The sequence below is a fragment of the Anopheles coustani genome, chromosome X, assembly GCF_943734705.1.
Source record: "Anopheles coustani chromosome X, idAnoCousDA_361_x.2, whole genome shotgun sequence".
Taxonomy (NCBI): Eukaryota; Metazoa; Arthropoda; class Insecta; order Diptera; family Culicidae; genus Anopheles; species Anopheles coustani.
In genome coordinates, this window is record NC_071290.1 from 4,847,685 (window position 1) to 4,864,141 (window position 16,457).

General features: G+C 40.3%; 1 protein-coding gene across 1 annotated transcript in view; it reads right to left on the reverse strand.

Moving 5' to 3' along the window:
- Positions 1–6,666: 6,666 nt before the first annotated feature.
- Positions 6,667–16,457, reverse strand: part of LOC131268893 (paired box protein Pax-1-like) — a 73,946-nt gene continuing 64,155 nt past the window's right edge. Inside the window, exon 2 of the mRNA XM_058271188.1 lies at positions 6,667–7,727. Coding sequence (XP_058127171.1) covers positions 6,667–7,727 — 1,061 coding nt within the window. The remainder of the gene's footprint in view (positions 7,728–16,457) is intronic.

The window sequence follows — 16,457 nt, forward strand, 5'->3', positions numbered from 1 at the left end:
GGCCCCGGCACCGGGAGGGGTATTCGCCCGGCGCTAATCATCTTACCTGGGACAACAGCCACTCTGAGCCGTTGCCTAGCAGCACCGTCGCGCGCCGCTAGCTCGAAGCTGCAGGTGTTTTGACTAAAGACGATCAACGCGCCCCGCCTTCAAAGAGCGTGATTATGGAACTGGAGGAAGATGTTTCTCTCCGTGGGTGGCTCAGATTGCAGGGCTTTTTCTTCAAACGATATTTTTCGACATACGCAAAAATCCTTCCGTTTATTGTTGACAGGCTGCTTGCGTACTATTCAATCCGATAACGTACAGCAGTGATGTCAAACTAATTTTGGCCCGCGGGTCATACATTTTTTTTGATAACATTTTAGCAAAACTGAAAAAACCGCGTGCTTATAACACAAAAACTTTCAATATCCCGAGTAAGTTGAGACCTGATTTCGCTTCTGATTTGACTAGTTTTTCAATGTTGGCTTCAATTGATTGGGCGCAAGCTACATTTACCGCACTATGAAGATGGATTTGCGATAACTTTAACCACACTTTTGGTTTTATTTACATTCATTTCAGAGCAAAGTTGTTTGCAAAACATACGTTGTACCAAACACCGAACAAGTTCGACCAGCAGGTTCAGTTAAATTTAGAAAAAAAAGTATCAAATAAGTTAAAAGTATCAAATAAGTTATAGTTAAATTATTTGTCCACATCTACCAATATAAATTTTTATTTTAAATTCGTATCGCATTTACAATGTCGAAAATTTCAAGCTAATATTTTTCGGAAATTACTGAGGGTTCCATTTGAAATGGTGAACAAATTATATTAAACTCCGTTTTTAGTTCCTTGAATATTTCGAATCGAAACTATGTTATCGATTTTCGCATTTTTTTGTGTCTGTGTTTTTTGTCAAAAAGCTTTCGAAGACACCTTGATAAAATCTTTAAAAAATATCGTTAATGCTTTTTCGTTTCAAATTTTTGTTTTATTGACAACTACTTCCTGTGCTTTTGGTTGCCTCGTTGAAGGATCTAAGAAATTCATTTGCCATTCCTTTTTAGGGTTTATTCTTTTGCACAACATTTTGCTCTTGGTGGCAGCTTGCATGATTTCCCATAGCGGCTCGATGCCACTAAACACTCAATGGCATTCCCTTTGCTTTATGATCTTGAAACAGCGCAAAAACATTGTTCGTAAGCGGATTACTGAAGGGCTCACTGCGTGAGACTCGAAAATGGAATCGCTACTCTGGGAAGAAGAGTAAAAATGGAATTAATCCGTCTTGGGTGACCCGAGTACCTACGCATTGTAAGAAACTGAAGCGGAATATAACCTGGAAATAAATATGCCAATGGATCCTGAGGTATGCTGCAAAAAATTTTGTGATCCCGGATCCACTGCATCATACTGATAGGAACGATGGAGCGGTGCGTATGAAACAATCGAAATATTCTATTCTTCTTTCTCAAATCAGCGCGCATCCGGCTCTCACAACTGAAACAACACTGTTATTTGTACATTTCGCTCCATTTTATTATCTCATTAGCTTAGTTTTCCCATTTCTCATACCGGACCGGATATATAAATATATATATATTTGTGTATATATATATATACATATATATTTATACGTGGTATACTTTTCACATTAAATTAACTTTAAATATAAATTACATTGTATCAAAAACATTCAAAATTGTGTTTTTCATTTTTGTATCGGTTGGTTTACTGCGCCGTCTCTTTTTTCTCTCACTGCTTCTGACTCACTCCGTCCCGCATAGCTCCTGTTTAATTTTTTACTTGTTCGCACTTATTCTTTACTTTGGATGACTATTTCCATCGTGCTCACTGTTTTTATTTACCTGCTGTAAGTGAGAACTTTTTTATACGAAATCACTAGAAATCGGACTTCTTTGATTTTTCAATCTGTTCTCTATTGTTTCTATGGTTCTTCGCTATGTTGTCACTGCAGGTTTGTACCAGTCACATTTGCATAATGCAACCTATAGTTTTTCTTCAAAATACATTCTTTAATCTATGATTTTAGGGCTTCATCTTCCCTGTACCGCCAAGCACTCCCGGTTTCTCGTTTCCATGTTGGCTGTATATTTTATCTGATACTATCTTGCGCAATCGTTATCATTCCCAGATTCCAATTAACAGTTAGTTTGTCAGCGCGGTTTTGTTATGGCTCCATTGAAATCGGGTTTAAATAATTTGTTTTGTATGTTTGTTGTGTTTTGTCTTACTTACGAGCTAGTATAAAATTTTTGTTAGATATTTCTCTACTACTGGATCTCTATGTTCTGCACATTTCTGATTTCAACCACAAATAAAAACCGGCTTCCACTGATGTGAAGTGGTTGCTTTAAAGTTGTTGTGTGTTCGCTTTTTCTTTGTTTGTTTGTTTTTATGTTTAAATGTGTTCGGTGCGGTCATTTTTGCTGAACACTATGCCAGGGTCATCCTTTTTACATAGACTTTTTCCCTATCGCGCCGTAGTCCCGTTCCCTCAGACGCTTGTTCTAGCTTGTTTACGCGAACTGAATTAACGTCCATGGTTAGCATTCGTAACTCATAAATTGATTGCTTTAGGTTAAATTTCTTGTAACACTTCATTTGTTTTAGCTAGCAAACACAAATCTGTTACAATTACTTATTTTGCTCCCCCACCGTTTCTCTCTCTCTCTCTCTCTCTCTCTCTCTCTCTCTCTCTCTCTCTCTTCTATTCTCCTTTCTTTTCTCTTACTTTATCTCTTTATCTCTTCCTCGTTCTATCTGCTTTATTCTATTACCATCTTTCCCTTGCTCTTTCAAATTACATTTTAATTAAAAAATATATGTTTTCTTCCGCACTTCTTTACCCCTTAAAGACTCTCGTACTTTTTCTGCGCCGTCTAAGAGCCCATCCATCCACCTCTCACCTCTCATCTTTCTTTCCTATTAACTTTGTTCTATTTTCCCTTTATTCGCTGCCGATTACTCTCGACGTCAAGCTCGTGTGTTTCATGTGTTGTAAGATTTGTTCTAAGCTGCCAGATTTCGGTGATCTGTTTCAAACAGTTAGTGGAATAGATTTTTTCAGAGCATCATAACTAAGGAAATTAAGCTGACGCAGCCTACAAGTAGAAGCGAAAAGTAGCAAAATAATTAGCTAATAGTTTAGTTCGTGGGAAAGCATAAACGAAGCCCTGCTGACCTTTAGTATCAGAACCTAATTTAAATATACCGAGAACCGAGAAGGACCGTCGAAAACAAACAGCTTGGTTGGTGGGAACTGTCGGGATATTAGGTGTTCGGTACAAATGACCCATTGCCAGCAAAAATGGCTGTAGAAACAAAGTTTGATGGGCAATAAATCGTGGACAAACTAACACGTTTCGCACGGAACGTTCTTCGGCTGTATGTAATCCTTTTCCTTTCTCATGTTTTATCAACCGTTGATCAGCGTTTCTACATGGAAATAGTCTAAACAACGTCAACTGGTACCAGTCTCATCCGAAACCCGACCTTCCATCGCTCTTCGCCATCATAAATAGATGGACACAAAGAATATGCAATGTCAGAGCTAAACCTATCAGGGCTGCAAAATAAAAGCAAAACAAAATTAAGATGGCAACTAGACGGACCAAAAGTACATCGACACAAAATTGCTATCACTTTTTACTAACAAATTATCCTTTTTTGATGTTACCAGTTAATTCAGATGACATACAGCTTTGTTCTTGTGTATTCCATAAAGTTGGCTATTTGTTTGGTTTGCTGTGTTCTCTTGATTGTTGTTCTGTTTCTCTTTTGGTTTTCCCTTTCCCTCCTGTTCTGGTTTGTGTAACTGTTATCATTACAAGTGGTTTCGTTTTTAGTTTGTCTGTAGAAAAAGGCACACGTCTGTTTGAGATATACTATTTATAGATTCCTATATTATTTCATGATACATTTTTATATCTATTTTCAATACTAACCACACTCTTATCGTTTGAACTTTATCTCTTTTTTTTTTTTTTGTTTAACCACCTCTTTCGCTTTTCCAACTACCTTACTTCTACTCAGTGTTGTAAATAGTTGACATTTTGAATGAAATTCACGACTAAGAAATATCAAAACATAAGAAATATCATTTTTATTACATTGATGATAGTTCGTACACAGGTTCAAATTACAAGAAGTATAATCAGAATTCGTTTTGAAACAAAATTTAGAGCTGCAAAAATGCATAACGATTCGTTAATATTTCTAAAAGCCAAACTTACGATTGATCGTGTCAAAAGCATTACGAAAACTTGACAAACGCAGTATCCTACATTCGAAATGAAATGGAACATCAAAAGAATAGTCCTGAAAATGCCATCGAATAGAACAACATTTTATAAATGACAGTGAAATTAATCAACTTGATTCAAAAGCCGTTCTTCAAATAGAATGGATGTAGGAAATTATATGTCAACGACCGCTAACATGCTAATCCTGTTGTTGTTTAATGATGACTGGTTGCATCCTTGGAGGTTTCAATCGGCTTTTCCAGCAATACATGGGCAATCGAAAATTGCAATTTTCGCCAGAAAGATAAACAGTTTCGCATCCTCTAGCGGGCGGAGTGTATCGAAGTTGTGCTGGCATGGCTTGCTGTATCCTCTGTTTTCTTATATATCTTGAATCCTACCTTTTTGTGTCAATATGTTAATGTATTAATATATTTACTTCAGTAGAGAAATATATTAATACACATGTGTAGATAATTAGGTCAATAGAATCTGTAGTTTTTGCCGCTACTAACTATCATTTCTTCCGTTCACTGCCGTTCACTTCACTGAGAAGGGTAGTAATGATTAGTGGAGGTAGTTGTAGTGTCGGTTTTTAGTTTGCAACGTAAATACGCTTGTATTTATTCTTTTGCTTTTTTTAATTCTTACCGTTTCCACTTCTTCTAGTTGTGGCGGGGAAGGGAACCTAAAGTTCTACGTCGTACGGTACACCTTATTGCTTCATCATGCCTTGAACAGTAGAAATGAATGACAGGCAGAACAGACACGATTCGTCCAGCCAAATTTCCGGTGGCCGTAAGAAACCTCCACCAGTCACTAACAATGAGTGTGGTGATGATTACTACGGTTTGAGTAGTACTGGTGACTGGTGATTGTACAGAAATCACCGTTTTACTCTGCTATTCTACTGTAGATAGCTTCTAATGTTGCTCTACTCTACTTCTTATTACGCTACTATTTGCTTGCTGCTCTCTTCAACACCCTTCACCCTGTGTCTTTTCCACCGATTTCACCTTACCTTCGCTATTCATTTAGCCTTAACTTTTCTTTACCGTTCTTCAAGGGTACCAAGTTGAAACGATTTCTAACAGTTAAAACGACTTTACATCATTGTTCGCGCCTCTCCACCTTCGCTATGATATATCCGTAGAAGTTGTACTTGAATGTTCATTTTGTAAAGTTTTCGAGTGTTGCTGGATTTGATAGTGGTTGCCCCCGTGGGTCGTCTTTCGCTTCCTTTTAGATGCTTCGTCTCACTCCTATTATTATGCTTCTTGCTATTTTCTGTTTTCATAAGTTCTCGGTTGCGTTCTGAGGTCTTTTGATCGATTGAGAGTAGCGTGAAAGAAAATCAATCCTGTTTCGTCTGCTAAGTGTTTGCCATGTTACCGCGACTAAAACAACCGTTTGAGTGTAAATTTTCTCCCTAAGTGAAACATACCAACTTTCCTCTATACTCTTTTACAGTCATCTTCTTATTAAGTTTTATCTTCAAAACGCCAAACAAAGATACGCATTCGTTCTTAAAATAGTATGTGTCTGAGAGATGGTTAGTTTTAATTGGTTCTGTTACTATGCCTTTGATGTTGTTGATCAGTTTAAGTTTGTTCATCATGTTATCTACGGATTCCTGCTCTGGTTTGCTGCTATAAATGAGTTGTTCACTATGTTTTTGTACTTTTGTTTTCCATGTTGTTAATTTGCTTTTTGTTGCTGTTTTTTTTTTCTTTTTTTTGTAATATTATCCATAGGTTATTAAGTTTTTATTTATTTGTTAATCCCTGCTGCTCAACTCGCCAACCTTATTGCTCTGGTCGCTCGCTTCGGTTGGTTATTTTCCTTTATCTTTACGTATTTTAAATAACTTGAATCACTATTTGCCATTTCCCTGCGACGGCGACGTTAGTAAATTGACTGTAAACACCAGGGTGGAAAAGCAAGCATACAAAAACCGGGTTTCGAACCTAAATGTTTTATGCTCCAGTTGGTTGACTTTGGAGGTGGAGCAGGTTTGCAAACTTCGATCAGAAATGTAAGGATCGGAGTCGATGTCGATCGTCTGATATTGCACTAGTAAGATTCGCTCCAACTCTCGTGTTTGAGGGGCCTGATGGGTCGAAGAGTTGCGGTTTCATTTCTTCTACGGTGCAAACCATCCTGGTGCCTGCATCCTTGCGACAATTGCAGGCTGCATAGGAACGGAAGTGAAGCAAACTAAGAGAGAGAAAAATGCGGAGCTCGAAAGGGGGGTGGTGTTGGCACGCGTGGTTTTTCCCTGGAGTCCCTCACTGCAAGCCCGTTCCAGCTAACTACTCGCTCAAGATATGTGGTGCATGTGGGGAACAGGGCCTCCTCAGAGCTCGCCGTCAGCATCCGGCGCCGAGCCGAGGGAGCTCACGGGCGAACCGACCTATAAACCGGAGGCGCTCGCCAACCCGCCGTGGTGCATGCCGCCGCTCTGCAAGTACATGTAGTAGTTGTAGGAATTGGGCGACTGCGACGACACCGACTCCTGCATCTGGTGATGGTGGTGATGGTGGTGGTGCATGGCGTTCCCGGCCGCTGCGGCCGCGGCGGCGGCGGCAGCGGCGGCGGCGGCTGCAGCAGCAGCACTGGAGGCCGCCGCCGTGCCGGTGGGCCCGTTCGCCATCAGCACCTGGCCGCCGGTGAGGCCCGCCGCGTTGGGAGGGGGTGGGGTCGTGTGGCACTGGGATGTGGGCGTGCCGCCGTTACGCAGCGCCGCCACCGCCGCCTGGTGGTGCACGTTGGCCAGGATGTCGGTGACCGAGTGGGACGACGGCCAGGGGCAGTGGGAGTGCGGGCTTCGAATGGGGGTGGCGCCGGTCGGGGGCGAGGGGCTGCCGCCGCACGACACCTCCGACTTGAGCGAACCGGACGTGTACGGGTACGAGGGGTAGATGGAGTTGTAGAGGTGCGCACCGGGCGGATGGGGCGTGTGGGCTCCGCCGCCTCCACCGCCACCACCTCCCCCGCCGCCACCGCCCGCGTGGTGCTGGTGGGGATGGTGCGGATGGTGGTGATGGTGGTGGTGGTGCGGATGGCCCAGGTTGCCCAGCTTGTTGCGCAGGATGCGCGAGATGGAGCTGACGCTCGGCACGTTGTTCTTGTCGCAGACGCCGTCGGAGAGCAGGCGGTCCCGGATCTCCCAGGCGAAGATGCCCGGGTCTTTCTGCTTCAGCTCGCGGATGTAGGTGACGACCTTCGGCGTGGTGACACGCGGCTTCGAGCCGCCGATAGCGCCTGGCAGTATCGAGCCGGTCTCGTGGTAGCGCGCCAGTATCTTCGAGACGCAGCCGTGGCTTACGCGCAGTTGGCGTGAGATGTCGCAGGGCCGAATGCCGAGCCGGGCTAGTTCGACGATCCGCATCCGGGTGCTGTTGGGGAGTGGCCGCCCGTTCACGAACACTCCGCCGAGTTGGTTTACCTCGCCGTACTGCTGGGCCTGGTTTTCTGTGGAGTAAAAAGAAAATAGCAACCCTGTATTTTATTTGACTTATCACTTGTAAGGGTTTGGTTATACACTTTGGCTATAAGACCACATTGGTTTTCACGATTTTCAGTGAAAATGTTTTGGTTAAAACCTGTAAAATTCGCTATAATCAATACGGAAATTGATAACGCAACATGGCGTACCAAAACTAATACAACAAAACGTAGAAAGCCCATTCAATGTTTGTCCAGTTGCTAAAAGACCACTTAAATACAATTGGATTGAAAAGGCATTATCCCAAACTAATGTGTTGGTAGAATCAATTTGAGAGTTTGATGATTGTAAATATCCTTTTCAAACAATTAATTCGAGTTTACTGACAAAGATTCAAAGATTGTTCAACGTGTCGGAATTGGCCTTACTAGCGAGAAACATTTGGTACCTTGTTCCTTCTAATCAATACAGCTAACTTAATATCCCCTATGAATTACGATCTTATTTAGGCCTGAACAATCGAAAAAAAAAAGAAAAATACATTTTCCCTTCAACTAATGAATGGTTTGATTGCTGGCATCGTATAAATAAGTTGTTGGAACATAAAGCTTTCTTTCGAAATTGGTTAATTTATGGTAGCAAACGAATTTTGAGCATTTCAAAATAATCTCTGCTAGTTATCGCTGATGACATAATGGTCAGCTCAAGCATGAAAACTTAATCACATCTTGAAGCTTGTATTGGTAAGTTAAATTTTATTTTTTCCTCATACCTCGTCAATATCCATTTGAGCTATTGGAAAAATCCCAGATACCCGTTTTAAGGAGCAAAACATTGATTTTTAACTTTACATAGGAAAGTGGAATCATTATTCTAGCGCAACTCACTTTTCAGCTTTTTGACAATATTTGCCAATGTAACAAATCCTCAGTCCTATTGTTTTAACAACTTCAGTTAGTTTGTTTTTTGCTAACTTTTGGTAAGCACATTTGATTAACATTTGAGAGACCTCTACTCAAAAAACGTCCAACCTTTGTTTTGTACATTTTTTCGAAGATTTAAAGAAAATCTAGATAACTTTAATGAATGTAAAGTTGTTCTTTCGCATTTTGACATTTCTCGCTTAAAATGCCACAATTTATGCTTTTATGAGCTTCATTTATATGTTTTTTTTTTATTTATAAGGATTTTGATAAATCAAAATCACGATTATATCATCAGTGGTTTTTATTTCACCAAAAACCACCAGTCTAGTTAGAACAACTAGACAATCAATCAACGTTTTGTCATTTTAGTTTTGGGAAGCTATGATAAACTCAGTTTCTCAGTTTCTGTTTTAGTTTAAGAAAATTTGGAAAAAAAATTTCAACAACTTATCGAGAGGAAGCTAATTTATCAATATTCTAAAACTCAATTCTTTCACATTACAGACTGTGGTCGAATTTGTGTTAATTGAAGTGTTAATTGAAGTACAAGAGTTGCAGTTATGTGCTACCAAAATCGATTTTATTGGTGTCTGTTTATCAGAATGAGCGTTTTGCTATCAGAATACTGAAGGATTCTTGCACTTGAACACCGAAGGCCTTCGGTTAGCAAAATACGCTGATCTTGTTGCAAATCGGACCAACGAAATGTTATAACGAGGAAATCTGATCAACGAAATGTCAAGCAAAATTGATTCGAATTGTAAACTGACCAACGAAAAACATGAGATCAACCACTGGGGTTTAAGAACTCGTGTAGTACGGTTTTCCTACTACCCAGCCGCTCTCGTTGCCTTCCCCTGGCTGATGTACGATTGCCGGTGACTCACGTTCCGTTCACAGAAAGAAAATGTGCGACCGGTCTTAGCGTTCGACTATGGTCTTGGCGGCGAATGGGAGTATAGAAAAATGGGTGCGTGGAATGAAATTGGACGCCAGGTTCGTGCCGGAAGTAGCGCTGAGCCGACCCGGGACCGGGCCGCCAAACGGGGTCAGTGTTGGCGGTTTGTTTTTAGATTTACAGGCAGACGTGTTGGCGTCTGCCCTCCGGTCGGTGGATCACATTTTCTTCGCTCGAATTTCACCGCCTTCTAGCCGTTCTAACGAAGTGACCTTTCCGTTCGCGAACAAGAAACATTGCATCATAAGGGAGTCGAAAACAAAGCAGTAGTTATGATTCGGGAAAAAAGGAAAAGAAGAAACAATATGCTAAACATGCTCGTAAAGAATACAGTAAGAGGATATTTGGAACATTTCTGCAGATAATAGAAAACTTGTAAAATGCGACATCAAAATTCGGCAAAAACCAAATGTTCAGCTGCTGTTACTTTTTAGTATATTAGCATAACATAGCAAATGACGCCACAAATTGACCTCAAAGATGTGGATTTCAAAAATTTCGATAGGTTCCGCACTCGAGCGTTTCGAAGCGTTATGCAGGATACGTTACCATGGGAATTGGCGTTATTTTCGATCTTTGAGGCCAATTTATGGCGTCATTTGTAATTGACAAAAGTATGATTTTATTTTTGAAATATTCCTCAACGTACTTTCTATCTAGCACACAGTTTTTTCTTCATTTACATTACCGATTTAGAATAAAGAAAAACTGAAAAAACTTAATTTCGACCGTTTTTGCTTTACACCGAGCTAGCGGAATGAATGAAGAAATGCATTGAAAAACCAAAAACGTCAAATATGATAGTCAACAAATAAACAAAAAAGTAACAGTTTACGGATTTGAAAAATCTTCAAAAATAATGAAGCTATAGCGTTTTACAAATAGGGGTCAAAATGACCCCAAAAAAGCATTCTAGAGATGGTAGATTTTAGATGTAACTTTGGATTTTAAGAAAAGCCTTATTATTTGTTTGTAAAAATATTTTAAGCCGTATTTAAGATATTAAAATCGAAAATTGCGTTGGGGTCAAAATAACCCCTACACGGACTCTACTGTTAATAAACATTAGCTTTCAACCAACGACATGGGTCGTATGTTGTAACTGTTTCACTGTTACTTCTATGGACATAAATGATGTTTCTGTGATTTGCATGCAGCGAAAATTCGAAGGAAAGCGTCGAAGGGAGTAGCGTTTTCCCCCAGGCATTCCCCGGATCACATAAACCCCCACCTCGCCCCCACCCTAGTGCTGGGCGATGAACCGTACGGTCATAAATCAATTTTCTTAATGAAGCTTCCTTCCCGCGGGTTCGTGCCGTCGTCGGTGGAAAATTTTAATGTGCGCCCGCGGTTCGTTGGCGGTGAACGAAGGCGAAAATCGCGCTGTCCCACCGCAGCATCAAAGGGCAAGTGTTGATGGTGTTGGCGATCAGCTTTCCCGAGTGGCGGGTAATGTTTTCTCATTAGTCGGACGGTGTAAACGCATGCATGCACGGCCTGCGTTACCACTTTGCACTTTTGAACACTTCAAATGGAGCAATGAGAATCTTTGAAGATTACGCAGTTAAAAGCGGACCTTCATGTTATATTTTAAAGCCTTTAAGAGAACGTCATTTTTTGATAATGAAATCGACAATCTCGCCTGTTTTATTAAGAATTCTACAGAGTATGCCTTTTCGAGGCATCCATTCCTTAAAAGTCTTTAGAGACGGATACCACAACGGTTTCTGTAATTAACCAAAAACTACCCCCTACAAGACCATGTATGTGTGCATGTGTGCGGTTACGTACCGGTACGCACCAGAGGTGTGGCTTTCGTTATCCAAAGCAAAATAAAAAAAAAACAATCCCGGAACGCATGTCGATAGGTCGCATGGAGGGAAAAGGTAAAGGTAAAATTAAAAAAAAAATATGTTGAAGGGATGGCCCAGCATGATTTACGCCACTGCTGCGCCCCATTCGTTCATTTTGTTTTCCTCCTTGCTCTTTCTCGCCGTCTCCGCACGCGAGTTGAATCTATCTCTGTTTACAAAACGTGAACCGTTTATTATGTTTCGCTCTATCTTTTCCCTCTCGTGTGCGAAGGGTTTTTAGGGTTTATGTGTAACAATAGTCATTCTACTGTGCAAGTTGCGAAAGGTTAGAGCGGAGATGTCAAACATGGGACCTTCGTAAACCCGCGAGGACGTTTGATTCTTGAGTCTTGGCTTTTCGTTTAGATAGCAATAGTTTCATCATGAATGTAGAGTACTATTCAACACAGGTTCCCGTATTACATCGATAAACGTTAATTGTCCAGAGTAATTTGATACATAGGCATTCAGATTTGTGCAAACAAAAGAAAACCCCTTGAAGAACTTCCCGATGAATGATAAACGCTGTCTCAAATGGATATTGCGAATTGATTGATCGATGCATGATTTGAACAGATAAGGAGAATTTGGCAATAACTTAAATAAACTAGCCGGAAATGAATCTCGATAAATTTAACGCAGTACTCAAGCCATAACAGCTAACGTTGATTCTATAGTCTTAGAAATTGGCATCAATTAAATCATAGTAAACTTGGAACATGTAATAGAGAACTTTGTGTGTTAATTATCCCAAGTTAAAATCGGTCTCATAGAAGCATAGAGGTTCCAAGCCTACATACACAACTTTATCCTTGTTTTTAATAGTACTTTAACGTACTTATTTCAAAGTGTCTTAAATTTGTTATGCAATACGCAAGAACTTGGCTTTTGACTTGGAAGAAAAAATTAAAAAGTACATTCTAGAAAATCGTTGGTTTACGGTTATAAGAGATAAGTGAGTCTACTGTTTAAAATTGTCTTCACTAAGACGAAGATTCACGAATCTCTCAAACAAACATGATTCTCCTATTCAAAGATTTTACGTTCCCTCCAGGTAGCCTTTAAATTAGGGCACAAGAGAAGCGAAAAGAAGAATATTATAGCAAGAGTAAAGGGGCACGTAAAAATGCTTCATTCGATGGTGCCAGTGTGCGGGCAACGGAGCGACGGGAAAGAGACGGTGTCACGGTTGGGCGAGGCGCATCCAAACCGCATCTTCATCAGTTGAGATATACCATTTTATGCTTTCCACGTTGCCGTATCCCCTCCCTTGCGATTACGTTCTCTGGTGTGCTCTTTTCCTTGCTTTTAATTTCGCCATGTCACCTTGCTGGAACTGGAAAATGTTCCAGCGGTTGCGGCAGCTATCGCGTGCAACTGACAGGCGACGATCCTCTGCATATAAGGCAGCTAACTCCCTGTGTGATGGTTTTTGTGGGGAGGGGTAAGGTGAGTTCGGGAGATGGAGATGGAGAGCGGAAATGGTAGGAGTGTTTACTATGCAATGATGCCGGTATTTTACTGTTAAATATTGCAGATACTTGTAGTGATAACAAACCAGAGAAACAATTTTGTTTATAGCAAATTTCAATCAGAATTTAATAAGATAAGAAATTAATATTTTGTTGTAATTTCAGAGGACTATTTCAGATAATTGTAAATCTAAGCCTGAGTAATTTTTGAATTATTTATAAGATGCTCAAGATGCTCGTTATAAGATAAGATGCTCGTTCGGCTGTTTTCCTTAAATGATTTAATTACGATGTAATTTTCTTGCGTACGTTTGCACTAGTTTCAGGGAGTTTTTTCAAAACTAAACAAATAAACAAAATCACCAATCACGGCGGAATGGAGCAAGGAGAAAGTTCCGTGTTTCATGCGAGAAACGATAGGGATAGCAATGACAACTTTCATGAAAATTATGAGATTACGTAAAGAGACAGAGAGAGAGAGAGAGGGAGAAAAGATCGAAGACAGAAGAAAACGAAAACAGATTTGAAAACTGTTCAATTTACATTCCCGCCACCCGTTTGGGTTTTGGGTGAAGCACGCCGCAGGAAACGCATTTGTTTCCTTCACAACGAAACATACACCCTCCCCGTCCCCTATACACCCAGCCTTCCTCACGCCCCTGCCTTTAACGCGACGTTGAGATCAGATCAACCAGAAGAGATCCAATTAAAAGTCGGCGGTCCGTTGACGGATCCTCCTTCGGTCGGACGTCGTTGTCGCGCGGAAAAGTGGTTTCCTCTAGCTCATTTTTCGTCAACATCACGCTACCAGTACCTGGTGGGAGAACATATCGGCACACACATTACGGGTCAATGATGTCGTTTTTCGTAAAAAAAAAAACTACTCCCTACCAGTGTCGGGTTTACGGTGTTGGAACCGGGAAAATGAACCCTGTAAAACACCCTAAACAAAGTTTAATTTTAATTTCTTACATCCAATTTCTAAAACAATTTCTTTTTATTCGGCAGCCATTAAAGTTTCTGGGGAATTCATTGATGATTCTTGATTGAATAGATCTGTTCAACAATGTTTGCTCTATGAATATTCTTATTCTTTGGCTTACGGCGATTTTTTAACACAGGCCAATTATGTTAAACCACACGAAAGTATTGCATTTCACTTTTAGCTACTTTTTGTATTAAATGTCGTCGTTTTTTAATATTTTTATCCATCGTTTAATAACACAAGACGAGACGTTTTTACCCAAGACGCGGAACAAGAGCTCTTTCACTTGTCGACATGGGTGAAAACTAGGTTCATGCTGGCAAATTGTACGTTGGAACGGCCTAAACCCGCCACTGCTGCCGAGTTTGCATATGTGTGTGTGTTTTCTCGTGGTTCGCAAGATTTATCGTGCTCCAGCGATGAGAGAAACCGCGCCACAGGAAAATAATTAGAATATTTCAACGAAGCCGCCAAAAGCAAAACCAAGCAATAGCAAATGAGCTGACATTAAATGTATACGCAAGTAAGTTAAATATCAACCCATGGTGTACATTTTTTCCGAAGCCGAGCTCATCATTAGTTTTTGCTCGATCGTAAAATCTCTTCCGATGGACCGGGATTTGTACGAGATCCCCGATTTGGCTTTCAACTTTATCATTCTCGAGAAATTCGTGGAAGGAATCACAAGGAGGCCGCACTCTGTCTTGGCAGTCCCTAAATGTGGCCAAAAAGCCAAATTCCTGGAACGGCTATCCTCTTTCACAGACCGCGAATAGAGGCGGGGGGGAAGCATTGACAGATACACAACTTCCAACACCAAATGTCAGCACCAGGCGGAACCATTTGATGTGGGTATTTGGGAAACATGTGGAAATGATCATAAACCACGCTCAACTTTGTCGCAATCCGAATGTATGACGTTTGATTTTTCTTATACCGCCCTCTGAAGACTCCCGAGTCTCGTAGAAGCCGTTCTTGTTCCCGTTTTGATGGCGTTATAGTTTGCGGCAACAGAACTAACGGTAAAATGTTCAGGAACAGTACGATGGAAAAATGGTCGCAAACCTACATTTTCATACTCAACATACGTCAATATAAAAAGAAATATTTCTCATACTTTTCGCTAGGTAAAGCTAGGTAAACTATCCTATAGCTAACAGCGAAAGTTTCGCGAAGCGTGCCACCAATTGTTCAAGAGGTAAACAAACTGAGAGTGGAACAAGCCATCGACAACCGAAACCGGGACGTGAACAAATCAATCAATCGAGGTCATTCTGTGACGGTACCGATAGCAATGTCAACAACAAACTTGACGCGTCTCTATCGTTTTTCGAAATGTGTTTTTGTATTTGTGCGTGTGTATGTGTTCATTAGTTAGGCCCTCTATAAAACCGTAATTGATATTTTTTGATTGAATATAATATATTAGGCGTAAGAGTAAACAAATGGCTTGAAAGACTTTAACAGTTCCATTTCTCTGTTGCACTTTTGACAATAAAACAAACGAATAGAAAACACAATTTAGCGTCATATTTTAAGCTACACATGTACAACAAACATGGTCACGAAGTGAAAGATGCCGTTATAATGAAAATGAATATTAATTGCAAAAAATTCTTAGTTTGATTGAACAATTGCTACAAACTTATGACCAAGCCCAAAATGTTCAACTATCATTCCGCTCAACGCAACTGTTTAAACACACATTTTGTAGATCTAACTTTGCGAATATATTACATATATTCGTAAACTGTTCTGTGTAAAATCAAAAGAATTGGGTCTAACAATGCTGTTCATGTCCACGCTCGCTAAAGTACTACTAAGTACTAGTACAAGTAAATACAATTTTCTAAGATTCATCAGTCAAATCAAAATATCAAAGTTTGGATAATGGTCCGCGCTATAGATTGTGGTCGTTTTATTTGCCAGGCTATTGCTACATAACTCTTTCCTTGTTTGAACATCTTTACTATTTCTTTTTTTTCTGTAATAGTTTTAACACACTTCTTTCGATTATTTATATCATTATTAATCGCTTAATATTAATCGCTTCAAGATTATACAGCTTAATGAAACTAGAAACAACGTGTATTGATTCAGGACTTTGCAGTTTTGACCTTTAAACGGTTGCTTACAACTGCGTATTAAAAACTTCATTTCACCAAAACAAATTTCCGTGTTTTTTTAAACGCAGATCTACTGTAATTGTAAATTGACATAATTTGATACCGTTGTGTGCTGAGCTTCTGCCAACTAAGCATTAAAAGTAGAGCCAGAATAAATGTTAGTTTCGGGACGCAGGACCTTTGACATTTCTTCCCTTTTTACTGCTGTTTTTTTAAAAGGTTTGTTAGATTGTTTTGAAAAATGTTCTGCATCCCTTGTCGGCTCCGGCATTGCATTGTTTTGCTAGCGCGAGTTCCACTGTTTTCCTTGTACTTTGGGATTATTATTATTATTCCGGCGTAGAAAAATACCACGAGTTGTCTTATCGGGACCCGGGAGTGCTGTGTCCCTTCAATTGTCTCCGATGAGATCGTTTCGTGTTGTCGCAAGGTATTA